This window comes from Erpetoichthys calabaricus, chromosome 1 (genome assembly GCF_900747795.2).
Source record: "Erpetoichthys calabaricus chromosome 1, fErpCal1.3, whole genome shotgun sequence".
Taxonomy (NCBI): domain Eukaryota; kingdom Metazoa; phylum Chordata; class Cladistia; order Polypteriformes; family Polypteridae; genus Erpetoichthys; species Erpetoichthys calabaricus.
The window spans coordinates 20,644,176-20,671,856 of record NC_041394.2 but is presented as its reverse complement, the minus strand read 5'-3'; the positions used below and the strand labels follow the sequence as shown (position 1 = coordinate 20,671,856).

The following is a 27,681-nucleotide window of genomic DNA, read 5'->3' as shown; positions in this document are numbered from 1 at the left end:
AGGGATCACACTCCTCAGCCTCCCTGGAAAAGTCTATTCAGGGGTCCTGGAGAGGAGGGTCCGTCGGATAGTCGAGCCTCGGATTCAGGAGGAACAGTGTGGTTTTCGTCCTGGTCGCGGACCAGTGGACCAGCTCTACACCCTTAGCAGGGTCCTGGAGGGTGCATGGGAGTTTGCCCAACCAGTCTACATGTGTTTTGTGGACTTGGAAAAGGCATTCGACCGTGTCCCTTGGGGAATCCTGTGGGGGGTACTCCGAGAGTATGGGGTACCGGCCCCCCTGATAAGGGCTGTTCAGTCCCTGTACGATCGGTGCCAGAGCTTGGTCCGCATTGCCGGCAGTAAGTCGAACCCATTTCCAGTGAGAGTTGGACTCCGCCAGGGCTGCCCTTTGTCACCGATTCTGTTCATAACTTTTATGGACAGAATTTCTAGGCGCAGCCAGGGCGTTGAGAGGGTCCGGTTTGGTGGGCTCAGGATTGGGTCACTGCTTTTTGCAGATGATGTTGTCCTGTTTGCTTCATCAGGCCGTGATCTTCAGCTCTCTCTGGATCGGTTCGCAGCCGAGTGTGAAGCGGCTGGGATGAGAATCAGCACCTCCAAATCCGAGACCATGGTCCTCAGCCGGAAAAGGGTGGAGTGCCCTCTCAGGGTTGGTAGCGAGATCCTGCCCCAAGTGGAGGAGTTCAAGTATCTCGGGGTCTTGTTCACGAGTGAGGGAAGAATGGAGCGTGAGATTGACAGGCGGATCGGTGCGGCATCCGCAGTAATGCGGGCGCTGCATCGGTCTGTCGTGGTGAAAAAGGAGCTGAGCCGCAAAGCGAAGCTCTCAATTTACCAGTCGATCTATGTTCCTACCCTCACCTATGGTCATGAGCTATGGGTAGTGACCAAAAGAACGAGATCGCGAATACAAGCGGCTGAAATGAGTTTCCTCCGCAGGGTGTCTGGGCTTTCCCTTAAAGATAGGGTGAAAAGCTCAGTCATCCGGGAGGGGCTCAGAGTAGAGCCGCTGCTCCTCCGCATCGAGAGGAGTCAGATGAGGTGGCTCGGGCATCTGATCAGGATGCCTCCTGGACGCCTCCCTGGTGAGGTGTTCCGGGCACGTCTAACCGGGAGGAGGCCCTGGGGAAGACCCAGGACATGCTGGAGGGACTATGTCTCTCGACTGGCCTGGGAACGCCTTGGGATTCTCCCGGAAGAGCTAGAAGAAGTGGCCGGGGAGAGGGAAGTCTGGGCATCTCTGCTCAAGCTGCTGCCCCTGCGACCTGACCTCGGATAAGCGGGAGACAATGGATGGATGGATGAATACACATGGCATTAGAAAATAATATGATCTGAGTATACATGTGCCACTCATTTTGACTCATGGCAGATGCATACTCAAATCAGATGGAGTACTGACTGCTCAGCCACTCAACACACTTTTGTGCACAGCATCCTGGCAGAATACAACTGTTGAAGAAATAGAACTGCAGAGACAAATGTACAATACACAGTCTGAAGCTACAGAAAATTGGGGAATTGGTGGTGGTCCTAGTGTAAATGTCAAAACTACACCCACAGCAGCTGCTGCAAGAATACTAGCAAACAGGAAAGGTGTCCTTACCTCAAGACAGTACTACCAAGAATCCTGGATAAAATGCCATAAGCACACCTCAGAAATGCTGATGACATGCAGTCTTAAATCAAAGTATTTGTTTCTCAGCATGGATGTATATGGTAAGTTTCTAAGGCTTTTGTTTTCATGTTTTGACCCCAAGTCCATCACTTCCATTTTAAAACACAAGAACAGGGTAGACATTTTTTAAAAATGTATACAAAATGCTTCACTTTAGAACATAATTTCATGTGGCATATTAATTTATGCCACAAATGTGAAGAAGTAAATTTGACTTGAAAAATACCAAACTTACCCTTTAATGTAAATGTTGAATTGTATTTTACTTTTCTGTTGCTGTATCACATTGGTAAACATATGCAAGTCATAAGAGCCTTTCTTCAGGCAACATACTGAGAACAAGTGGAAAATAATGGAATGGTGCAAAACAAAAGCGCTTTCCTGTGTAGAACTAGTACCTCATCCAGATGTCATTCCTTTCTTGAGAAGAATGCCATTTCGGACCTCTTTGACACCAAACTGGGGTATGTGAATTTAAAATGAATGCACGAATTAATGAATTTAATTAATTCCCCTTATGTCTACTTGAGATTTTCTCTCTACTCCCAATTACTTCTATGCTCATAATATATGCAAGCTAAGGACAAATGCAATGAGTAAGAAGAAAAGATTGGGATATCTGAATGTGTCCTCCAGTGTACCTGAATCCAATCTACTGTATGTGCTGCTGGGAGACATTCCATCTCCTCAACAAACCTACAATGAAGTAAACAAGTTTATAAATGGATAGATCACTGCACTGAATCTAGGCTGGGCTTTTGTCTATCTTCTAAACAAAGTGCACAATCAAAGAATACTTAAGTGTAAGTCTGCCACAAGTTTGGATCATTTGAAATATTAATGAACGGATTGCTCTGCTACAAGAGTTTCAGTTTCAGATTAAACTGACTGTTCCAAATTCATCTATCATCTAACCTGCTATATCCTAACTACAGGGTCGCAGGGATCTGCTGGAGCCAATCCCAGCCAACACAGGGCGCAAGGCAGGAAACAAACCCCGGACAGGGTGTCAGCCCACCACAGGGCGCAAACACTCACACACACCCGCGAACCAAGCACACACTAGGGACAATTTAGAATCGCCAATGCACCTAACCTGAATGTCTATAAATGCAATCAGAAACTCTCTTTGAGAGATTACTTATGCTTATGGAGCTATTCCTACAAAAATAGTTGCAGCTGAACAAACAAATAGTATCAGTTTATAATGAGCTTTCTTAGAATGCAATTGTACACTACTTTAAAACACAATTTCAACTACTTGCTGCATGAGTGCTCTCCTGTTCGAGCATTATTGTCCAACAGTTGTAAACCAATCTTGTCACTGCAACTATTAAACTTACTAATCACTGCATGTTTGCCCACTGCCAGGGAATTGTTTCACATTTTACTAATGGCGGACTCCAATTGAGAAAGTAGAATCAGTATATAACTCAACACACTCACATCTTACCTTTAATCTTTGAATTATCTCTCTGATGTCAGCTGTATTGTCCTCCAGTACACGAATGAAGATATGGTCTCCCCGACCATAGAAGATCTTTATAGATAAGCGATCAGGAGTCCAACCTATTACATCTTCACAGAAGCAGTTAAAAACAACTTCCTTGGAGGCAATATCGAGAAGTACCACAAATTCATCAGAGATGCCCAAAAAACAATTGATTTCTGTTGCTTGACTGAAATCTTGTGCAGATACATGCCAAACAATAGCACCAAGGCTTTCCAGCTCAGCTCCATCACGAGCACGTGTTTTCTCTTTCTTTTTAGAGGCCAAGGAAATGAGGTTGAATTTTCCCGATGAGTCAATGGGCGTGTTGGTTACACAGTTCTCAGCTAGGTCCTTCAAGTATTCCTGACGTGTGCGTGTTGCCATGGTATGGAATTTGTCTGATTTGTGAGCTGCATTTTCTGCATTGATCACTTTGGCCAACAAGAAGTCTCGAAAAACATTAGAATTGTGGAATGCTGCCCCGTTTGGAATTGGAGGACCAAATGAAGGTACATCCTTGGACCTTGTGACTGCCACACTAAAATGTACAAGAAAAAGACAAAATAAAAAGTTGTATCATTATTTTCAAAGTATGCAAGAGGATCCTGGAGGTGTGAGAACAAAATCTATCATGAAGTTCCATTGAAGGTGTTTTCCTTTAACATATTTAAACTTATTTCACATAAAACATTTACAGTAAATTATATTTTTATTGCAGAACAACTTCAAACTATTTTTATCTCAACTGTAACTGAGTACCCTCAATGCACCTGGGTAACAAATGCATTGTATTATGCAGCTAGTTACATTACATGCAATTGTTCCTTCTCCTTGCACAACACATTTTCTAGGCTACTTTCATTTTTTATCAATTGAATATTATAGGAATAATCTGATGAAGAATCGCTTGTTTGTTAAAGTACATATAATTATGCTATTTATTAAAAAGAAAACTTTTTTTGCACTGTCACACCAGGTAGTTTGCAGTTTCAAGCCTTGGAACAATAGTAAGAACAAAAAAAATATAATATATATTACATTCTTTAGATCTTGCATTAATAATTTTACATGTGGATATTTATGCCCAAATGATTGTATAGCTTAGTTTTTAATATTAATACTCTACGTAAAAAGCATCGCTAATCTGCTTCTAGATTGAAGTTCCTATACTAAATGTTTATTATAAAGGTACTGTCCAGTTAAAAATCTCTTCATTTTTTTACAATGGATGTTAGTTTATCAACAGACAGAGTTCATTTTGGGTAGCGCTGCTGCCTTGCAGTTGGGAGATCTGGGGACCTGGGTTCGCTTCCCGGGTCCGCTCTGCGTGGAGTTTGCATGTTCTCCCCGTGTCTGCGTGGGTTTCCTCCGGGTGCTCCGGTTTCCTCCCACAGTCCAAAGACATGCAGGTTAGGTGGATTGGCGATTCTAAATTGGCCCTAGTGTGTGCTTGGTGTGTTTGTGTGTGTCCTGCGGTGGGTTGGCACCCTGCCCAGGATTGGTTCCCTGCCTTGTGCCCTGTGTTGGCTGGGATTGGCTCCAGCAGACCCCCGTGACCCTGTGTTCGGATTCAGCAGGTTGGAAAATGGATGGATAGATGGATATAATCCTTCACAAACATGTTCCTAACCAGGTAACTGAGCCCCCAGCAACCATCAATTGTAGAATGTTGTTGACTTACTTCAAAAAGCATAAGGAAACCAAGCTAACCACCAGTAAGGTTTATTTGCATTACTGCTCTTATGTATGGGAATGAAACTAGAGTTACAATTGTCACTTGAAAACCCCTGAGAGATTCCATCAGTATTACCGCTAAATAATTATCAGTACCAACTTATAGGACTACCACAAAAATTTCAACACTTTAATCTCTCAAAGCCAATTCCAATGGACAAGCCACTTCATCACATTTCCCAGACAGGTCCTCTACTCACAGCTAGGCCAGAGTTGGAGAGGATGGGAAGGTCAGAGGAACCAGTTCAAAGACACCCTCAATGCCTACCTTATAAAAGGTTGGATCAACGCTGCTAGCCAGCGTTTATTGCATTTACAGCATTTGCTTAGCACATGCTTTTATCCAAAGAGACTTACTGTACAAAAGAGGTCAACATAATCAAGTACACATCCATTCTGGGGTATTGCATGGGAACACGCAGTACAGGCCAAGGAAAAAAAAATATTAGTGAAGAGCTCAGAACAAAGTACAAGCCAGCTACAATTCTAAGGTTAGAAAACACAACAGCTAATATCAGTTAGACAGAAATTCAGCAAACAAGAGAGTCTTCAAAGGCTTCTTAAACACATTGAGGGAGTCAGAATTTCAAAAGAAGGTGGCAGTTCGTTCCACCAGCTAGGAGCTACATATGAAGAGTCTGGACTGAGCTTTGATACTACGCAGGTGTGTCATTATCAGACAACATTCAATAGCAGACTCGAATGGCCGAGAATTAGCATAGGACCTCAAATGTGGTTTCTCCACATATATGGGTGCTGACCCATTGACTACTCTGTACGTAAGCATCAAGGATTTTAACTTAATATGTACTGCAACAGGGAGCCAATGTTGTGATCTGAAAATAGGAGTGACGTGTGCCCACTTCAGCTCATTGAACACCAGAGGTGTTGCTGCATTTTGAATCATCTGCAGAGGCTTGGTGACACATGCAGGTTCTCCTGCCAGAAGAGAGTTGCAGTAGTCCAGACATGGATAGACCAAAGCCTGGACCAGGAGTTGTATTGCATACTCTGTCAGATACACTTTGATCTTGTAGATATTGTATAGAGTGAAGCTGCAAGGTTGAAGGACTCTGGCAAAATGATCCCTGAGGGACAGCTGGTCACCAATAACACTCTAATATTGCATACCGACTTGATGGATGCTAGCGATATGAGCTGATTTGAACAGAGAAGAGGTGCTGAATAGATGGATGAGCTGGGATAACAAGAAGGTCCATCTTTGCCAAGATGAGCTGGAGATGGTGTTTCTTGATCCAGGTTGCAGTATCAGTGAATCATACAGAGATTCTAGCTGATACTGTGTGGTGCTCTGGAGGGAACAACAGGTACAGCTATGTATCATTAGCATAGCATTGATTTAAAAAAGAAACACACCTTGGAACAGGATAGTAAGGCCTAGTGAGAAGGTATATAGAAAGATGAGGAAAGGGCCCAACACTAATTCTTGTGGTATCCCTTGCTTGCCTGGTGCACTTGTGTCATCTCTCCGTATCGGGTAATATGATAGGATCTGACCAGGAAGTAGTCATGGAACATCCCCAACAGCACTACATAAATCATCACATGGCAAACAAGGCATTGTTGTAATTTAAGGGAGATTAACACAAATCTGCAGCTTAAAAACAGAACCCTCCTGCCCCCAGTGCCCTAAGGTACGTTTCTCAATGGATGGATTCCTTCCACATTCAAGAACATGCATATATAGTAATCATGAAAGGTGGAAATTTCAGTTCAGAGCTGAATGCCTAGAAAGAGAGATACCGAGATGGATAGTTAAAGCTTTCATTCTTAACTGCTGCTTAATGGCAACCAAGGCCAGTTTTACTTTATGTCAAAGCAAATGTGCTTACACAAACTAGGGCAGACCAACAGATGGCAGTGAATAAGCAGTGACACTGAAAACTTAGTAAGTGTGGGCTGTGTACTGCATTCATTTTTAAAATATAAGATCCTGGGCAAAATGCTGTTGCAACACTTCTTTGGCAAAGCTCAGTGTTCCTACATGCCAGCAGGACTCAACAACACCAAACAACTGTAACCTGAGCAAATCTGAATACTACAGGACACAAGCTGTATAGGTACGATTAATAAGGTCAAAGTTTGGAAAAAGAAAATTATTACTAATGGGGCTTAACCAATTTTTTTTAAACCTTCTTATAAAGGGGTCAAACAAGTGCCATAAGACAGGTCACAGAGGCAAATTTTTCATTAGGTGATTGCATAATTGGCATGGAGCTGGACAGCTTGACATCTGTGGCAGAGCGACGGGTGCTCAGCAGGCTCCTATCAATTATGGAGAATCCACTGCATCCAATAAACAGTGTCATCTCCAGACAGAAGAGCAGCTTGAGCGACAGACTGCTATCACTGTCCTGCTCCACTGGCAGACTGAGATGATCGTTCCTCCCCCAAACTATGCGACTCTTCAATTCCACCCACAAAACGTTAACATTATACAAAGTTATTGTCCATTTTTACCTGCATTGTTATCAATCTTTAATTTAATATTGTTTTCTGTATCAGTATGCTGCTGCTGGAGTATGTGAATTTCCCCTTGGGAATCAATTAATTAATTAATTAATTAATTAATTTAGCAAGTAAGTGAGTAAGTAAGTAAGTAAGTGAGTAAGTAAGTATGTATGTATGTATCTATCTAACACCATACTCTGACCTGCATCTTTAAAGGCTAAACAAGGGATATTTATTAGTCTGTCTAACAGAATACAGACACTACTAACCTAAATACACAAATGGACTAAAAATGCTAAATTTTCAGTTCTGCTAGGATTGTCACATAAACATCCAATAAATATAAGAACATTAAAATTCAATAAAGAACTCCAAACCTTCACTTGTACTACATGTAAATCATTACATTATGAATGTAATTTTTGTTAATAAGATGTTGCTACAAGCACATACTAGATCATTTATTTAATTCACGTGTCAGTTATGGCAAAACAATTTTGTAAAACTAGGGAGGTGAGTGAGAAATGTTTAAAAACCTTATTGTATCTGAATCAATGAAAAATCTTATGGGCTCTTACTTTTGACAACAAAAAAGTCCCCTGGCTTGTCCAGTTTCCACGTACATAACATAAGCTACTGGGGCTCCTTCATATTAATAGCAATAAACCTTTATAATGCCTCACTGTGGCTGATCACTTATTAGTCAAGACAGAAGTTTTCTCCTTTTTTGTTTTTTATAAGGTTACTTAAAAGGTATAAGGCTGTGTCCACACTACTACTTTTTCATTTAAAAAGAAGACATTCGTCTTCATTTTCACCTTTCGTTCACAGTACGATAATGGAGATTTTAAAAAACACTATCCAGAACCATAAACGTCTGAAAGCGCCAGCTCACTGTTTGAAGAGTTATGAAAATGAGGGCTGTAATCGGCTCCAATTCATTCTTATTACGTGGCCCATAGATGATTGGATACTGCTCATTATATATTCTTAGTAAGAGTTCCACCTTATCATCAGTCCAAAAAAATAAAAATCTTTGTTTTTGTATTCAGCTTTGCTGTTGTTCGCTTGTAAACGCAAGCTGCAAATGTATGTCTAGTGAGGCGTACATTTCCTCTTCTTATTTCTGGTAACAATAGTATGGATGGAGGTGGATTTAGTTTTAAAACACCACTTTACACGAAAACATAGTAGTGTGGATGTACCCTAAATTTCTCTATTGGGTCAAATAATGTTTGTTTGATCAACTGATTAATCTGCCTTTATCTATCAATCTATTCTCAAAAGACACACAAGGTTTAAAAAGCCCCCTGCTGATCACCACTATAAATGTGCAATGTTAATTTTAGGTACAATAGCAAAGTGCTGTAAACTTCTAGTATAACAATGTATTGTTATATTTTATAGTTACTTTAGCATTTCAAGCTACCATTTGCCAGTACTGTCAATTACAGAGAAACATTCTGGTTTGAAATATTTATATTATTACAAAATTTTATGGTGTGGATATTATGGTGAACAGGACAAAAATAACAAAATAGAAACGCTGCAAATTAAATAATAATAAATAATGAGCAAGTACAATGTAGATGGTACTGTAGTGAAAACAAATACTTTTCACTTGAACATGCTTACATGCACTATTATTGCAAATACCCTTTTCTTTTCTAATGTAAAACAGAATGCAAGTTCAGCATTTTCCCCTACAATACAAGTGGCAAGGGTAAAGTTGCTGAAAGTCTTACCTGTAGCATACATTTTCTGAGCCAGGGTTGTGTACATGCACAATAACAAACACATGCTGGAAGTGTGACCGAATACTCTGAGGCGTAAATGGCAGGGCGCCGGGCTCTTGGAATATGATGGTGACAATGTCGTTTCCAATGTGTCTCTTACGAAGCAGCTGTCAACAAAGATTAATGAAAAAGTATAAATGTAAAAGGGTAAAAGCCATTTAGAACTTGTCTACACATCTCTACCCAAATTAGTCTCAAGTTACAGCAGACTAGCCTCTGCATTCTTGAAAGAATATGTGCTCAATGTTTAGGTAAGACCTCTGGTAGTAGAACTTTGCCTTTTTTAAGTAGATATGTATTCACAACGAATGGTCTGCAAATCATTTCTGAATAAACCTGTCTAGTAAACAAGTCAAAAATGAAATATGAATATGAAGATACAATGAATAGAGAGACTTGTTACAGAGTAACACGTGACCTCCAATATGGTGCCTCAGGTGAATTCCAGTTCTAATTAGCACTGCTGACAGAAATAAGCATGTGGTGTTGCTGGGAGTTGCTATTAATAGTACAATAGCAACTAAAGCCCAACAGCAAATTCAGCCCCAGAGACTCTGCATACATAGGCAAATAGTGACAAATGCATTTTGATGCCTAAAGCTGTAACAAGGCTATGACATTAAAGGAAGAAATTCTAGGATGAACATCCTTGATAAAATGATTTTTTTTTCTTTACTGAACAAGCAGGTTATTTTTGCAAGTCATGTGCCAACTGTTTTAGTCAGGGCTGATTGCAATATTTCCTAAAAGCAAAGCTGTATGAGAAAATCTGAGGAAGGATTCAACATATATGGATAATCACAAAATAAATAAATAAGTAAATATATATATATATATATATATATATATATATATATATATACACACACACACACATAGGTTTAACCATTGCCCCTCACAAAACCTGCAATATTTGTAGCATCATTAATGTTATGTTTGAGTATCTTTGTTAAATACTGCAATAGTCCTTAGAATGAAAATGTCATATAAAATAAGGATCGAATGCACACACATATACATACATATATAATATACATACACATATATATATATATATATATACAATATACATCCCATATATATATATATATATATATATATATATATATATATATATATATATATATATATATATATATATATATATATACACACACACACACACACATATAACCCCAATTCCAATGAAAATGTAATAAAAAACATGTAAACATGTGTAAAATGTAAATAAAAACAGGATACAATGATTTACAAATCCTTTTCAACCTATATTCAATTGAATACACTACAAAGACAAGATATCGAATGTTCAAACTGATAAACTTTATTGTTGTTTGCAAATCTTCACTCATTTTGAATGTACACACATGTATATGTATATATATATATATATATATATATATGTACACACACATATATATATATATATATATATATATATATATATATATATATATATATATACACACACACACACACACACACACACATACATACATACATACATACATACATACATACATACATATTTTAAAGAAATCAGACATTTAAACAATAAGCCCATGACTTTACAGTGGATTCAGAAAGTACTTTCAGACCCCTTCACTTCTGCACACATTAATGTGCTATAATTTTATACGGATAAAACTGATATTTACGCCCATCAATCTACAGTCAATAACCCATAATGAAAAAGAGTGAACATGTTTTCAGAATGGTTTGCAAAAGTATTCAAAATCATAAACTGAAATCTCTCATTTATAGCAATATTTAGACCCTTAGCTCAGAACTTTGTTGAAGTCCACTGGCAGAAATTACAGCTTTGAGTCTTCTTGGGCAAGTCTCTAAAAGTTTTCCCCACTCCTGGATTTGGGCAGTTTCTCAAGTTCTTCCTAGTTGATCCACAGAAGCTCTGTGGGCAGTTTCTCTCAATCTTCCAAGCAGATCCACACAGGCTCTGTTAGACTGGATGGAAAATGTCTATAAACTGCAATCTTCAGGTCACTCCACACATTTAAATCTCTCCTTGGATGGACCACTCAAGAACTGTCAAGAGACTTGTCCTGACACCACTCCTGTATTATCCTGGCCGAATGCTTTGGGTTGTTGTCATACTGAAAGTTGAACCGTCTCCCCAGTCTGAAGTCATGTACACTCTGGAGCAAGTTTTCTTCAAGGACCTCTTTGTATTTGACTGGGTTCATCATTCCTTCAGTTCTGACCAATCTCTCTGTCCACTGAGAAGCACCCCATAGCATGATACTGCCACCACCACGCTTCACTGTAGGGATGGTATAAGGCAGGTGATGACCACTGCCTGGTCTTTGCCATATATAGTGCTTGCAGTTTTGCCCAAAGAGTTCAGTTTTTGTCTCATCATACTGAGAAGTATAGGCATATTTGTTACCAGAGAGGGTATCCTCATGCTCTCAGAGTCCTTAAAATGTCAGATACCGTTTACTTAAAACTAGACAATATACCATAAATGCCTGATGGATGGAGTGCTGCTGAGATGGTTGTCCATGTAACACTCTAGTAGAATCTGAGTCCCTGACCAAGGCACTTTTTACCAGATTACTTAGTTTAACTGTAGTACTAGGGTGTTGTACCGTGTTAGCCATTATGAATGTAGTGAGAAGTCAAGCAAAATGACACCCTTTATTGGCTAACTAAAAAGATTACAATATGCAAGCTTTCGAGGCAACTCAGGACCCTTCTGGAAAGCCAAACCTAGGAAGAGTCCTGGTGGCTCCAAATTTCTTCCATTTCACAATTACTAAGGTCAGTGTTCTCCCGCGAAAGAAAACTTTAGAAACAGCTGAATACCCTTGCCCTGGATCTATGACTCACCACAATTCCATCTTGTAGGTCTACAGGGAGATCCTTGAATTTCATGGTTTGGTTTGTGCCCTCACATGCAGTGTGAATTGTGGGGCTTTATATAATATGGATAGGTGTGTGCCTTTCTAAAGGAAGTACAATCCGTTCAGTTCTCCACAGGTGTACACCAATCAAGTTCTAGACACATCCCAAGTCGACAACCTGATCACAATTTCAGGTGCTATGGAAAAAGGTCTAAATATTTATAGGAATAAGAGATTTAAGTTTTTGCAGACCTTTCCAAAAACATGTTTACACTTTGTCATTATGGATTACTAACTGTAAATTGATGGGCCAAATTGGCCAGTTCATCTATTTAAAAATAAATCTGTAACACAATGAAGTGTGAAGAAAATTAAGGGGTCTCAATACTTTCTGAATCCACTGTAAATAGTAATGGCATTAATTAATTCCTTAATAAATTTGCATTAAAGCTGCTTTTGGTTCTGGTATAAGTCATGACTACCCAGGCATTACACACATATCAAGTGGATATACAACCCAATGTTTATGATAAAACTTGGCTCTTACCTGTTGTCGATTATTAGGTGTGTAGGGTAGCATGGTGGAAACATGAAACATGATCTCATAGTCTTGGTACGTAGTGTACAGAGAGTGGGTTCCAGTTGAATCCGCTAATTGAACAGAATAGGAAAAAGAAGGCATGTTATCGATCTATAAACAAAGGTCTTACTGCTTGAATTAACATTTTATGATATAGTTGGTACACAAAACGGAATTCTATTTTTACCAAATTATTACAATAATAAAATTTGCATTTCCTGTGCCTTGGTTTTATACATTGCCAACAATGCCTTTGTAGCAGTTTTAATATCTAATAATATAGCCATCCGTTTTGTTACTTTCCTACATCAATTTAAGGACTAAGACAAATCATCAGTCAATCATGGGGGCCAAACAGACAAACATTTGTTCAATTAACAGATGTCAACTCTTCTGTTAGAGTTTGCAAGGCTTTTTTTATTCTTCAATCTCTAAATGATTTTCACAAACTGAATTCTTTGAACAAATGCCACAAAAAATGGGCAGCTACCAAAGAGAAAAAAAAAAAAAGTGTTAGGGAACCTGATGTTAAAGCATAAGGACATTCTTGACTATGTTAAAAAAAAATGGTATAGTTAAGTAGAGCAGACTATTCTATACAACTAAATATCTTAAAATAACTAAGCACAGAAGCTATGAATAAATAAAGTTATTAATTAAAATTTTACCAGTAGAAGAATCAGGCAACCTAAGAAGAAAATGGGTGGTGAATTTGCTCTCTAACTGAATTTAAAAAATATCAGTCAGAACTCACAATCATTGCTCCAACCTCTCTTCTTTGCTTAGATATATTTTTTTTTTAATATTTCAACTTGTGCAGTCCCATTGGATCTTTGTTCCTGACTAGTTTTTATGCACATAATTAAGAGAAGTACTGAAATAGAAAGGTGACTGTTTTGTGTACATTTTAAAATGAAAAACTGAATGTTATTAACTAATGAATGTTGGACATATCATACTATAATATTTCTCTCACACACACACACACACACACACACACACACACACACACACACACACACACACACTGCAATGACAGAAAAGCAGCATCAAGGCAAGAGGAATCAATCCATCAATTCTGGCAGACTATTTTTGAACACTGACAGAAGAATTATGAGATGCCGAGTACAAATGAAAATCAGTAGCACAACATGTTAGCTCAATTGAACTAATGCAATGTGTCACCATCACTAAGTGACTAAACATACTAAATTCAATAAAAGTTAATTTCATGTTTTCTCCAAATTCCTATGTGATGCAATCAATCTGAAATTATATTTGTGTTCAGCTTGAAGCTGTCTAATAAAATCACCAAACTGTTTTAGGAAGCAAACCTTTGGAAAGAGTTATAGTTATATGTGTGGGTAGTCTGCCTCAAAATTGATCATTTATACAGAAGAAGAAGGCAGACACTAGAATATTACAACACTATGGACGACAGACAACAGGCCATTCAGACCAACAAAGCTCACCAGTCTTATCTACTTATTCTTCCAAAATAACATTAAGTATAGCTTTGAAGGTCCTTGAAGTCCTACTGTCCACCACACTACTTGGTAGCTTATTCCATGTGTCTATAGTTCTCTGTGTGAAGAAAAAAAATCCTAATGTTTGGGTAAAAATTTACTCTTACCAAGTTTCCAACTGCATCCCTGTGTTCTTTTTGAACTCATTTTAAAGTAACAGTCTCGATCCACTGGACTAATTCCCTTCATAATTTTAAACACTTCAATCATGTCACCTTTCAATCTTCATTTGCTTAAACTGAAAAGGTGCTCATCTCTTTTAATCTTTCCTCATAATTCATCCGATGTAGCCCTGGAATCAGCTTACTTGCTGTTCTCTCTCTACTTTTTCTAGCGCTGCTATGTCTTTTTTGTAGCCTGCAGACCAAAACCGTTCTCCAGATGAGGCTTCACCAGTGTGTTATAAAGCTTCAGCATAACTTCCTTGGACGTGTACTCTACAGATTATGGGTCTATATAACCAAATGTTCTGTTAGCCTTCTTAATGGCTTCTGAAATCTGTCTGGAAGTTGATAGTGATGAGTCCATTACAACTTCTAGTTCTTCTAAATCTTATAGACTACATAACAATTTTAAATCTTAGACAATTTTTAGACATCCCATTGTGTATTCAAATCTAATTTTTTACTTCCTAAATGTAATAGTTTACATTTGATTTCATTAAATGTCATATTCCACAAATTTGCACAAGCCTATATGCAGTCCAAGTCCCTCTGTAATAACTCAAAGGATTCTACATTATCTTCCAATCCACCTGGATTGGTATCATCTGCAAACGTAACCAGCTTGTTATTTATATTTCCATCCAAGTCATATATATATATTTATATTAGTGATGGGCGGTATACCGGTTCATACCAAAAACCGTTTTTTATTTTTGTTATGATATGGATTTTTTTTTATACCACAGCACTGGTTTAAATTGCCTAAACAATGTTCGGAACGTGAAACTGTTTAAGGGGGACCTTTTTCACTGCTAGTCCACTGAACACATGCAATGGAGTACATACATTAGTGGAGGTGTTGCGCGGGGGCTCTTTTTCACTGCTACACCACTAAACAAGCATACAACAGAGTACATGCGTTAGTTGAGGTATTGCACGGTGAAAATGGACAGAGAACATTCCGAAACTGAAGCTGTAGCAGACCATAAAATTGAACATGATGACATAGAAGAACCTTTCCCAGAAAAGGAGTCATGTCTGTAGTCTGGAGATACTTTGGATTTAAAAGGTTGGATGTGGACCATTATGTTCAAATTTGTGAATACTGTTTCTATACTACTGGATAATACTGCAAGCCAAGTTGTACTTGTTTTATTTTTTTCAATACTGTGTAATGTACCTGGGTACTGTGTAATAGTGTGACGACATGTTGACTTTATTTTCGACATTTCCACTTTAATCTCGATGCTTATGACAAGAATAAAGTCGACATTTCTACTTTATTCTTGCCGTTTGTCTAGATTAAAGTCGACATGTTGACTTTATTCTCGTAATTTGTTATTAAAGTAGAACATCGTAAACTAAACTTCATCTTAAAATTAGTATTTAATTTACTAGATTTTCTCAAACCCTGTCATAAGTTATGTAGCACATTAAATGCTTTCTGTTGTGTTCCCGGAGCCATGTTAATCGCTATGTGCTTCTTAAACTAACTTCCTCTTGCACTAAGAGGAGGCACAGACAGCACACAGAATACAATAATTGCATGATATTCCTGCTCCCTGAACATTTAGAATGCTAAGATAAATGCTTGATATAATTTTCATGATGAAATGCATTAAAGAATGTATTAATCATGTGGGAGCACGATGGCATGGAGGATGCACTGCTGCCTTGCAGCAATGGGTCCCGGGTGTTCCTTGCTTTGAATTTGCATGTTTTTCTGGTGGGTTTACTCGGCGTGCTTCAGTTTCCTTTCAAAGTCATGTAGGATGGCAGTTTTTGTTATGCTATATTAACCTTGCTAGTGTATGTATTGCTCGTATTCACCCCGCGATATGCTGGCGCCACGTTAAGGATTTCCTCCTGCCTTGCACACAATGCTTGTTGGGATGGGCACAACCCGGAATGGATGGCACAATTAAATATGTATAATGAAGTTTTTTGTTTTTTTTAAAGTTCTGAAAACTCCGTGGTCTAAGTTTATAACTAGTTTTAATTTCACAAGGACGTTTATCGTGTGGCGATTGGTTATGTGGAGAAAGAAAGAGGAAGGATAGGAACTGGGGGTTTGGTATGTCAGAAAGAGACAGCACGCATGCAATAAAGAAAGCCCGCTCAGAAGAACATCCATTGAATTCTGTGTTCGTTTCTTCGACCACCAGATCACGAACACAACATTTACACAATATTTAAGTTAAACCTGTGCAATACCCATTCATACATCCAGTTTTTTGGAGCCTTGTCACACCTGCCATAAAGTTCTCTACACTGAACGTACACCTGGGGACCTCTTACTGCGAGGGAGCAGCACTACCGCCACACTACCGTGCATGTTTAATACCTGCTTTAATGCATTTCATCATGAAAAATTATCTTAGCATTCTACATTTTCAGAGAGCAGGAATATCATGAAGTGAATGTATTCTTAGTGCAAGAGGAAGTCAGTTTAAGAAGCGCGTAGAGATTAACAACTGGGTCAGGGAACACTTAACACAAAGCATTTAATGTGCTACATAACTTATGACGGGGTTTGAGAAAATCTAGTGAATTAAACATTGATTTTAGGATGAAGTTTAGTTTATGACATTCTACTTTAATGACAAAATAAACTACGAGAATAAAGTGGAAATGTTGACTTTAATCTCGACATATAGTTTTTTTTTCTTCACTGTGTCCGTATTTGTTCTTCTTCACCATGGCCCTAATACGCTTCCGTAGGGCTATACCACAAATAGCATCAAAAATGCAAGTTGCAGTTTTATTATTTATGTATATAGCTTAGCTTGAAGACAAGGTCCATATTAATGCAGTTTGCCTTAATGATGGTTCAGTTGGTAAAGATGTCATCACCAAATTGCACTTGTTTTACTTTATTTTATTTTAATTTGGTGAATACTGTACTGTGTAATGCACCTGGGCTTGAAGTCTTGGAAGTAATAGTATTATTACCGGAAGTTGCGCTATTATTTATTTTATTGCTATTATTTATTAGTTTAAATATTATGCAGTTTAATGATGGTAAAGTTGTTTAAAAAGTCACTTTAACATGTCAGTGGACAGAGATTGTTAACATTAACATAGTGTAGTTGGTTTACAAAAAACTATTTACTATTTATTCCGTTTCTAAGACATGTTCAGTGTAACGAAACTTTTGACAAGCACCTCTGGATATTTTACTAAGTCTAAATGCCTCTTTGGATGGTTGAAAATATGTTGTCAAAATTTTAGGTTAAGTTGTTTGCAAACATTGTTCAAAAAAAAGGTTCTATATTTTGACTACATCTGTCATGCAATGTGATTCCTTCTCTTCATTAGTGCCACCCCCTTGAAAACTATCACTTTATGGGGCCATACAAACCTGTATTAATACTTGTGTGCACATTAAAATGTTTTTTTGTACAATGTACAATTCTCATGACAGTGGAATAGGTTATTCTTAGCCAGTAATTGCAGTGGAAAATGTGGTTAACATCCACTCATTCATGCATGGGGAAAAAAATAATGCCCAATACCGTGAAACCGGTATAATTTTGAAAAATACCGTGATATAGAATTTTAGTCATACAACACAGCACTAATTAATTACTAGGGGGCTCCGCCCCCTGCTCGCTTCGCTCGCCAACCCCTGGCGTTGGGGCATGACAAAGAGTGAGATGTATGATTTAGATATAGTACAGTGTGCAGGTTTGGATGATGCGTATAGAAATAAAAAATAGAGTGTTTGGCATAGAGTAATGTTTAATTGGAATATTTCTTTGTATACAACATTAGTAGTAAAGATGGTGTCTTGTCCTTGAATGAGTCTTCCTTGGCATGGATCATTTATAATTTTAACTTTAACGTCAGATGAACGTCGAACACGTGAGAAGGCAACATAAAGTTGTCCATGTCCAAAAACGGGTTCAGAGAGGTAGATGCCAACCTTGTCCATGGTTTGTCCTTGTGATTTGTTGATGGTCATGGCAAATGCAGCTTTAATGGGGAACTGTCGGCGTTTCAATGTAAAAGGTAATTCTAGGTCAGAACTCGTAAGGTCAATTCTAGGAATGAGAACAGTATTGTTAGCATGTGATCTGTAAGAACTGTTGCTTGAATAACATTGTGTGTCATGGTGTTGACGACTAACCTTGTGCCATTGCATAAACCCTGTTTAGTGTTAAGGTTTCTTAATAGCATGATTATTGTTCCGTTTTTAAGGGTAAGGTTGTGTTGTGGTAATCCGGCCGGGTTAGTCTTGGATCTTGTTCTTTGTCCTTTATCAAGACCAAAGCAATTGTAGTTGCCGCTATACATTCTGCATTTGCTTTTGTATTGGCCTCCTTTTCAACTTCATGTAGCATTTTTATAGACTTAGCTAATGGGTGATTGTTTATGACATGAGAGACGTTTCTCATTATAAGCTCTGTGCATTGTTTGTTTTCAGGAAGGTTCATTCGTTGATAGATTGCCTCATCTGGATCTAGGATGTAGATTTGTGCATATTTGCGTTGTTGATTTGTTTCAGGGTGCACTGTTCCAATGCGATGCAATATTTGTCCACATATGCGAAAGCAGTATGGGCCATTGCCTTTTGTTGGCCTGATATGTAGTCTGGTAGATGCAAAAGCAAATTAACTATTGTTGGATCTAATGCAGTTCATAAAGTTTTTACTTTCAGGCACATCGTTAGTTAGAAGCTTCTGTAGATATTCAGGATATGAATGTAAAGGAGGCAGTCTAATCTGCCCCTTTTGACAACAACGTGTAAATTCATTATTTGTATTGCCAGTTGTTTCTTCTGGGAAGTTAAGTGAATGACAATGATTGCAAATGACATTCATTAATACCAATGAATTTTCCTCAATAGTGGATTCATTATTGAAGGCGTTTTCAGCCATTTGGCTTAAGCGTTTAACATGTGTCTGGCGTTGATGTCCGCTACGTGCATGTTTTGCTTTTGGCGTTTGAGTGCCGCGTTGTTGCATGTCCAGTATTTGGGACGCGCTATTTTTTTCTTTTAATTTATTCGCCTCCGCTTTGCACAAAGTCCGTTTCAGTCTACGTCGTGCATTGTTTGTATCGAGCCTTGTCCGTTTTTGTATGTTGGTCATTTGAGCTTTCTCCTTTTGGAGTCTTGCTTTCTTTTTTTCTGGCAGTTCATTTGCGCTTTGTAGACGTCTGCGTTCATTTATTTTTTCTCTTCGCTCCCTTTTTTGTATGTCTGAGACGCGAGCTCTTTCGTTTTGAAATCGTGCTTGTTTCGATGCAGCACTTTGAGACGCGCGCTGTATGCGTCTACGTTCATTGTGTCTGTCCATTTGGGCACGTCTCTGTAATGGTGTTACTTGTGCTTTGCGTTTTTTGATCCGAGACACTTTTTCTCCCGGAGTTTTAGAAGCGCGTTTTATGCTCCGCCGTCTATTTTGTTGTTTCTTTCGTGTTCGTGTGTTTGTTCCTGTTATCCTTTACGAATCGTTTTGTACCCGTGACCGTGTATTCATGACTTGTTTCTTTCTCAGCATGCGAAATATGGATAAGTAATAAGGAGGATCGCACTCACTGTTAATATGTTTCCTTTTCTGCAGTTGAACGGTTAATAGTGCTTTATTGTAAGGAGATCCACCTATGCTGACACCTATGCTGCCTAGTGTGAAGGTGTTGACGTTCACTTTAGAATATGTGGCTTTGGGTGTCACTTCTTATGGATGTGGGGGGGTGAGGATTGTTGTTGCGTGAGCGTCTTCTTTCTTTTTGTGTTCCTGTGTCTTGTTGAATCCCCCTCTTTGTGTGTGTCCCGTCCCTTGCTTGTAGGGTCTGTGGGGTGGTTTTGTGTTCTTTTTTTTTGTGTTCTATGGGCTTGTTGAAAAACCCTCTTGGTGTGTGTCCCGTCCGGTGCCTGTAGGGGGGGGTGCCTTGCTGTTGTGCGCGAGCCTCTTTTTTTTTTTTGGGTCTAGTTTCGTGTGCAATGTGTTTCGTGCTTTGCCTGCGATTGACTACTTTTTTATGTGCCTTTTCCTTTTTTCGGTGCTCGTTGCGCCTCATTTCTTTGACTCCTTTTTTCTGTGCTCACTCCTTTTTTCTGTGGTCTTGTCCGCCTCTCGTGGCCCCTCATCCGCCTCTCGCGGCCTCTTTTGTCCCCCTCTCGCGGCTCCTCATCCGCCTCTCGCGGACTCTTTTCGCGCCTGCGCAGTACGTCTTTTTGCGTTTCTTTGACTCCTTTTTTCTCTTTTTTCTGTGCTCACTCCTTTTTTCTGTGGTCTTGTCCGCCTCTCGCGGCCGCTCATCCGCCTCTCGCGGCCTCTTTTGTCCGCCTCTCGCGGCTCCTCATCCGCTTCTCGCGGACTCTTTTTGCGCCTGCGCAGTACGTCTTTTTGCGGCTACGGCCCATGGCCGGATGTCCCTGCGTCCATCCGGTTTAGCATTCTCGGTTAGTAATATGGATATATATAATATATATAAAATGTTTATATACATACTCACTAACCTTCTTAAGAACACAAACAAATATTATCTGGTCCTGGTTACAGTACTTATTTGATTTCAGCCTATTTAATATACTTCTTTTTCTACAATTTCCAAATCACTCAGTACCTCCTTAATACTCCTTGTTACCCCTGGGAAGTTATGCACCTTCTCACATGTGAAGACCTCAGAAAAATATAAGTTCAAAGCATCTGCTATTCTCTGTCTGTATATTTTAATTCCCCTTTAATAATTCCTGATACATACCACCTTCGAGATACAATTCTCCTCCTCTGATGTCTGGACAACAGAATAATGTATGTGTGCTTGTATTAAGTGTTGCTTAATCATCTGCTAAATAAAGAAATGTAAATGTACTACTGTACAAACTTTCTTTGCTAAAGGTAAAAAAAAACAAAAAACAAAGTCCATATGAAACTTGCCATTCAGATGGCACAGAAATAACCAAATTTGACTAATAAGAATAGGATTTTGATTTTGTGTTACTAAAACAATGCAACAAAAATTTATGATGTTAGAATATACACTTCAAGCTTTGTCCGAGGAGGATTTTTGAGGGAAAGGAGAAGATAGAAAAATGCTTCTTTCAGTCCAATGTTCATCTTCAAACAGTGGGTTTCAAAGCACCTTGAGGCATGGAAAAGGCTCTATATAAATAAAATGAATTATTATTATTATTACTGTGTGCAGTTTTCTTTTCAGAATTAAAAAAAGGAACTGATGATTCAACTGACAGTGCATTTTAAGTACACTTTATTTTTTTTGTCAAGGTGCAAACACTTGAACTGTGCAAAACTCCACAACATTTATGCTGTTGCACACTGAAAACTGAATTCTATACTTACACTTTCTTAATGTGTCCACAGAATCTCTTATTTCAACATGAATCCTGTATGGTTTTCTTTTAAGAACTTTTCTAGGATAACTTGCAGCTTCTGGCCTCTGTGTACATCCCACCATAAACCATAGTTGGCTCTACACTGTTCTGTGCTTCGCTTAACAATTTCATGAACCAGTATAATTTGATTCAAACCTGGTACTGTTGATCCCCAGAAGAAAGTCTTACTCACTCAAACAAGTGGGCAACTCCACAAATAATGGCAGTCAGTGGGAATGAGTGATCACAAATAAAATAAAAACTTTAACTAGGTCTAACATTAAGAAGAAGAAAAAAAAGAACATTCAAAAAAGGAAGATATGTCATTCCCCATGACACAAGTCTTTTATAAAGAACTATTGTATGCCTTACAGTAAATACTGCTCTCTTCCTCTTTGTATTTTACTTGAAAGGGGTTTTCATGAAGTCATTTGAACTGAGACGGGCAAACACAACTGCAGTAATGGAACACAGGAAGAAAGCAACATTAACCACCCACTCAAAAGAAGATAAGAAATTTTATTAATAAAAGACCACCATTCATTCTATCACACTTATTCTGCTTGCTAATCATCAGGCTATGCCCTATAAGCTTTATGCCCCAAGTTGTTTGGTCCAGATTGTGACAACCCTTTTCATGAAGATATGATTATTTATTTTGCACTTTGAATGCACTTCCTTTTAACCTTCATAGACATCATAGATTACATTATTCATACTGGACCATTAGATGATTTTAGAAACTTTAATCTGTATCAAGTCCGTATATGGTCTTTTTGGTATGAGTTTTAAAAGCTGTAGCTCTTTTATCACTATCAAGTAAGATGGTGTTCTTCCTTGGCTGCTCTTTCTTATGCTGTTAAGTCTTTTTACTTGCCCAGTTACCAGAACTGAGCTTTTAAATGTGACTATCAAGAGAGCACTAAAAGTGATAGTGCATTCAAATCTAGTGATATTAAGCACAATGAAGAATGCATCCCTCCAAGACAACAGACTTCTAAAATCTTTTGGATGTTAATAAAAAAGTGTGACTTAATAGACCATTTGTTTAAGCTTACCATATGACAAAGTATTGAATACTGTAATGTTAATGAAGTCTCAAAATTTATACACAAAATGTATTCACAAAATGTATAAAAGCTGAACTTCAATAAATATTAGCCTACTGGTATTTCTCTTAAATTAATGTTTCAGATATTAAATAGTTCTAGTCATGGATAAATAATTTATATAATCATCTATTTAGGTTATTCACCATTGTAGGGAGGCTAAATCTTTCCAAACAGGTTTAAGGCAGAATTAGTAGTTAATACCTTTTAAATTAAAACACACCCTTTAAACAGCATTTGCAAAGTATGCAGATGCGTACAGATCATCAAGCAAAAGTACACATTTCTGAACTTTTATATATATTTCAGGACCAAGCCTGTTTAAGCCTAAGTCACATTACACAACTTTTTGTCAGAATTGCCGATCACAGTCACTGATCTTGACATTACACCATGTCAGATTACATGAATGAAAATCACAGCCCATGACACATTTACTGACTGAGCACCGATCTTCCAGTATAGTCATGCTTGGCCCTTTTGCTGATCGCCAATAAATTGTGTACTACATGACAGAGCAGTACTTTACAAAGTTTAGCAGTGCAGCAAATACAGCAGCCACATCTGCCACTTTTCTTTTTCTGTTATGGATATGTAAAGTATGAGATATCAAACACACAAGCTTCTCTTCTGTTTGTGATGTCCACAGCACCTGTGGTGACTGATAGAGCTGGCATTGTACTGGTGCTTTGTGAAGGATTAATAGCTATGGTGTGTCTGGCCTCTTCTTCTCTATATTCTATACATTGTACTCCTGCTGAATGCTTACTGGTTCTTAGGTCTTGAAAATTTGATTTTATCCTAGCCAGTCACAGACCTGTTGAAGTGAGTGGTTTGGTATAGCAAATTAGGGGACTGACGTAATGGCAGCATGCTGCTAACTGCCTCTGAATGACTATATACTGTACAGTAAATGAGGGCTAAGACAGAAAATCACTGGAAAAGTCATCTAATGTAACATGGGCTTTATTCTGTGTGGCCATAACTCTGGTTTTGCATGTGATGTGTTAAAGTAAGGCATGTTCAACAACCAAGCAGTCTTTGATCAATAGTGGGTTCTTGGTGTCACAAGCCTATTTTCAGTTTGACACCAAAAGTGGTAATGAGATGTAATACAGATGGTAGATGTATATAGAAAAGGTATATTTTTTTCTACACAGTCACTTAAAAGAACTCACAGTTCAGGGTGCAATAAATATTTACCATGAAATTCTGAAAAATAAAAATGTACTAAAAATAAACTAAACATATTTTTCAGGTTACAGGCTCTTAACTGAATATAAACACAGCCCATAGGCAATATAACTGCATTTAAAAATAATAACTGGACTATGAAGCAACCCAAAATCAACAAAAGAAATGCTCTTTAAAACTAAAGACTCGGGAGCTCTTACTAGCTAAGAGGAGCTTCAATCAGCTCCTGTTGAAATTAAGTGCTGAGTCACATAGCACTCTCTTAACTAATGCACTTTGCATACTCTTTCTATGCACTCTATTGACTGACCAACTAACTAACCTTTTGTTGTAGTCATTTCAAGCCTTATGAAGAGAGTTCAATTTACCTGTCATCCTAACCTTGCAAAGGGAGCTTTCATTACCCTATGCAAAGACGAAATTGAACAATTTACCCAAACAAAATGAAACCTGAGCTAATAAAGAAAAAGAAACCACTAACAAAAACTAACAATCTAAATTTAACCAACAAAAACACTCCAGAAAAATCAAACAAAACACAATACCCTTAACCAAAGTTATAGTCAAACAACAATAAACTGCCTCATGTCTGACTTTCTTGGCTCCCGTCTGTCTGCATTTGTGCTTGGCCATAGTGCATAGTTTAAATTACAGGCCGGTATCACATTCTCCCATGCACGTGAAGCATATGCTAGAAAGTGATGATGAAAAAATGTCCACTCTTGAAGAATACTTAACAATATGTTGTTTCTTTCATCTCGCTGTAAAAATGATCCAAATCAGTTTGCCAAAGCATTTTTGAATCACTGCAGGCACTAGCGTCCAAAAAGTGCCTTCCTTCACTGCCATTCTGTCCGTCACGCTAGCAACTCAGTGAGGACATAACATCATTCACTGGTGGTTTGTCCGCTGTGGATCATTTTTACTAGAACGTTCATGGTGTGTATTAAACCAGCTGCTGCCAGTATAGTGATTATTTATAATATGCTTTCATAATCTACTATAGAAGCCTACAATATTTTAATTAATGTTAGACTATTTCCTCAGGTGGGAAACCAATGCCAAACTTATAAATCACAAACTTTATAATTTAAATATTAAAAAAGCAGACATATTTAATATTATACTGATATTAAAACACTAATTTACATTAAAACTACTGTTATAGAGTGAATGTAACCTGTTAATAAAAGTGTACTGGACAGCACTTAAACACTTCCACTGTTGAGGCCAAGCTAATTTAAGATAATTTGTTGTGCCAAGAAATAGATTCCCTTCTTTTACAATTTGTGTGGAAAATGAAGAAGTTTTTATGTATTCAAAGACACAAAGCTGCACACATTCCTTTTCTTATGTAAGATTGTTTTTCATTTTGTACTAGAGATGATCTTATTTTCAGTGTAAATGAATGTCATAAAGCCATGCTACAGGAAGTAAGTAGAAGCATATGGACTGTTGTTACTCACTCTTAGTATCCAGCTGAGCAGCATATTTTGTGAACCCTTTAAGGCACACTTTCTCCCCAAGAAGCGACAGGAAGTCTTCAAAGGCTGGGCTCGCCTCCTCGTTATTGTACATTTCCTCTTCAGAGCACTGGTCTGCTTTGCAGAAGAGAATGCCCACTTTGTGTTTTTTGCTGAGCTGCAAAGACAATGCATTAAGAGTTATGATTATTACTACCCTGATGGGACCCTAAATGTTCTCATTTAATACTTTAATATGACATATTAATTAAAAACTTGGCACAGTATGACACACACTGGTTGAACTGAGCATTATTAAAAACATTGTAAAGTATTCCAACATTGAAAATGCATCAGCCAAATACACATGTACAGACTACTTTAGCTTGGGGTGACATAGTGGCGCAGTGGTAGCACTGCTGCCTCATTGTAAGGAGACCAAGATTCACTTCTCGGGTCCTCCCTGTGTGGATTTCCTCCCACAGTAAAAAGACATGCAGATTAGGTGGTTTGGCGATGCTGAATTGGCCCCAGTGTGTGTGTGGTGTGTGCAAGTGTTTTTTGTGTTCACCCTGCAATGGACTGGTACCCTTTTCATGATTTATTCCTACCTTGTGCATTATGATTGCTGGGATAGCTATCCTGCTCAGGATTAAAAAGGCTTAGAAAATGGTACGGTATGGTTTGGTTTTTGGCTAAGGAATGAGACATATATCCTACCGGTTGAGAACACCCTCGTTTTTTTTTTTGTTTTTTTTTTTTTAATTTAAGCAGCAAGTGTCCAGTAAATAACATGAATTGGTACAAATGTAAACCAACAGGGGTAAAAATAAATAAATAATATATACAAGTAAGCAAGTCTCACTGTGAAGAGACGACTTCGAGCTGCAGGTTCGACAGGTCAAGTAGCAGTAAGAAAGCTGGTCAAAAGTTAAAACATCACCTTTTTTTTTTTAGCTTCTTTTGTGACGCTGTTGTCCTGTCACACAAACTGCTACCTTTCAGGAACGTGCTTTCTGCCTCTCTTCTGGCTTTAGGTCTGCCACAGACGTTCCTGTCAGAGTTTCCTCCAATTTCCAAGTTCCTTTTGATGGTGTAGGAAACTGTACTGACTGACACCATGGCTTTTATTTAGCAATTTCCCTGAAGGAAGTACCTCCACTTTTAAGTGTTTATTGGTCTGCATGTCTTCCTTTGTTAACTGCCTTTTTCTCACCATTATGATAGCAATACACCATGAAATATTGTCCAAAGAATGCTTTAGAGGGTGAAGCAACACAGCTTGTTCCACTACTTTTACACAGACAGAGGGGTTATAAGTAATCAATAAAAGTTGGGTGGCCTGTAAGAATTGTTTGCATTAACTTACAAGGCTTAATTAATTTCCAGTGCTACACAGAATCTGTAACTTATTACTTTTTCTTCTAAAAACACATTTTGTGCAACTCTGAAAATTACACAATTTTTCAGTTTTTGGTAACCTAAAGTCTTTTTTTTTTTTATCTTTGGCAGATTACTGCTTGTCTTTTACCATTTCTACTTATATTTCAATAAAAGGGGAGGGTTTTAAAAGTTCTAAAATGTAGTGTATATTCATAAGGTAATAAATGATGGTTTGCCACTACAATCTGAAACTATTCTAATTAGTGTAGATAATTTCCACTGAGGCAAGTTATATGTGTCTCTAAAGTGACAATCTATTTTCAAGATGGATTAAATACTTCTCAGGATTATGGGGACGTGCAGAATACCTGGGCATCAGTTACAGAATATGGCTTACTTGTCTACTAGATGTGTGTAACATTTTCCCATGTTGCCAGAGGTCCAGCAAACCACCAGCTGTGTAAGGTGACTGTATATGTCATCCACGTAATGCAGAGTTAGTTCTATACATTATCATGAAAATTAAGGGTGAATCCTCCCAGTATCTAAACTTCTATGCATACATTTATTTTTGGTTTGTTCAATAAATAAACAGCTCTCTTGGCTGATAAACCTTGCATGCCCAATAAGAAAGATTTACACGTTTTTGCCATTCCAGGTTGAATGACAACCATCTAGATCAGTGTTTCCCAAACTCGGTCCTGGGGACCCACTGTGGCTGCAGGTTTTTGCTCCAACTGGATTCCTAATCAGTGACAACAACCTGATAACACTGATCTCATTTAATTAGCTGGTATTTTTTTTCTTTTATTCGACATTCAGAAAAGTACAGCAGCATGATTTTTACATTTATAAGACATTTAGAAATATTTCTGCTTTTG

General features: G+C 38.1%; 1 protein-coding gene across 3 annotated transcripts in view; it reads right to left on the bottom strand.

Annotated features, from left to right (window-relative positions):
- sipa1l3 (signal-induced proliferation-associated 1 like 3) overlaps nucleotides 1-27,681 on the bottom strand; it is a 292,225-nt gene that overhangs the window by 93,590 nt on the left and 170,954 nt on the right. For all 3 annotated transcript variants that reach the window (XM_051933960.1, XM_051933955.1, XM_028796163.2), the window contains exons 6-9: nucleotides 25,421-25,595; nucleotides 12,587-12,690; nucleotides 9,125-9,282; nucleotides 3,135-3,711 (exon numbers count right to left, since the gene is read on the bottom strand). In XM_051933960.1, coding sequence (XP_051789920.1) covers nucleotides 3,135-3,711; nucleotides 9,125-9,282; nucleotides 12,587-12,690; nucleotides 25,421-25,595 — 1,014 coding nt within the window. The remainder of the gene's footprint in view (nucleotides 1-3,134; nucleotides 3,712-9,124; nucleotides 9,283-12,586; nucleotides 12,691-25,420; nucleotides 25,596-27,681) is intronic.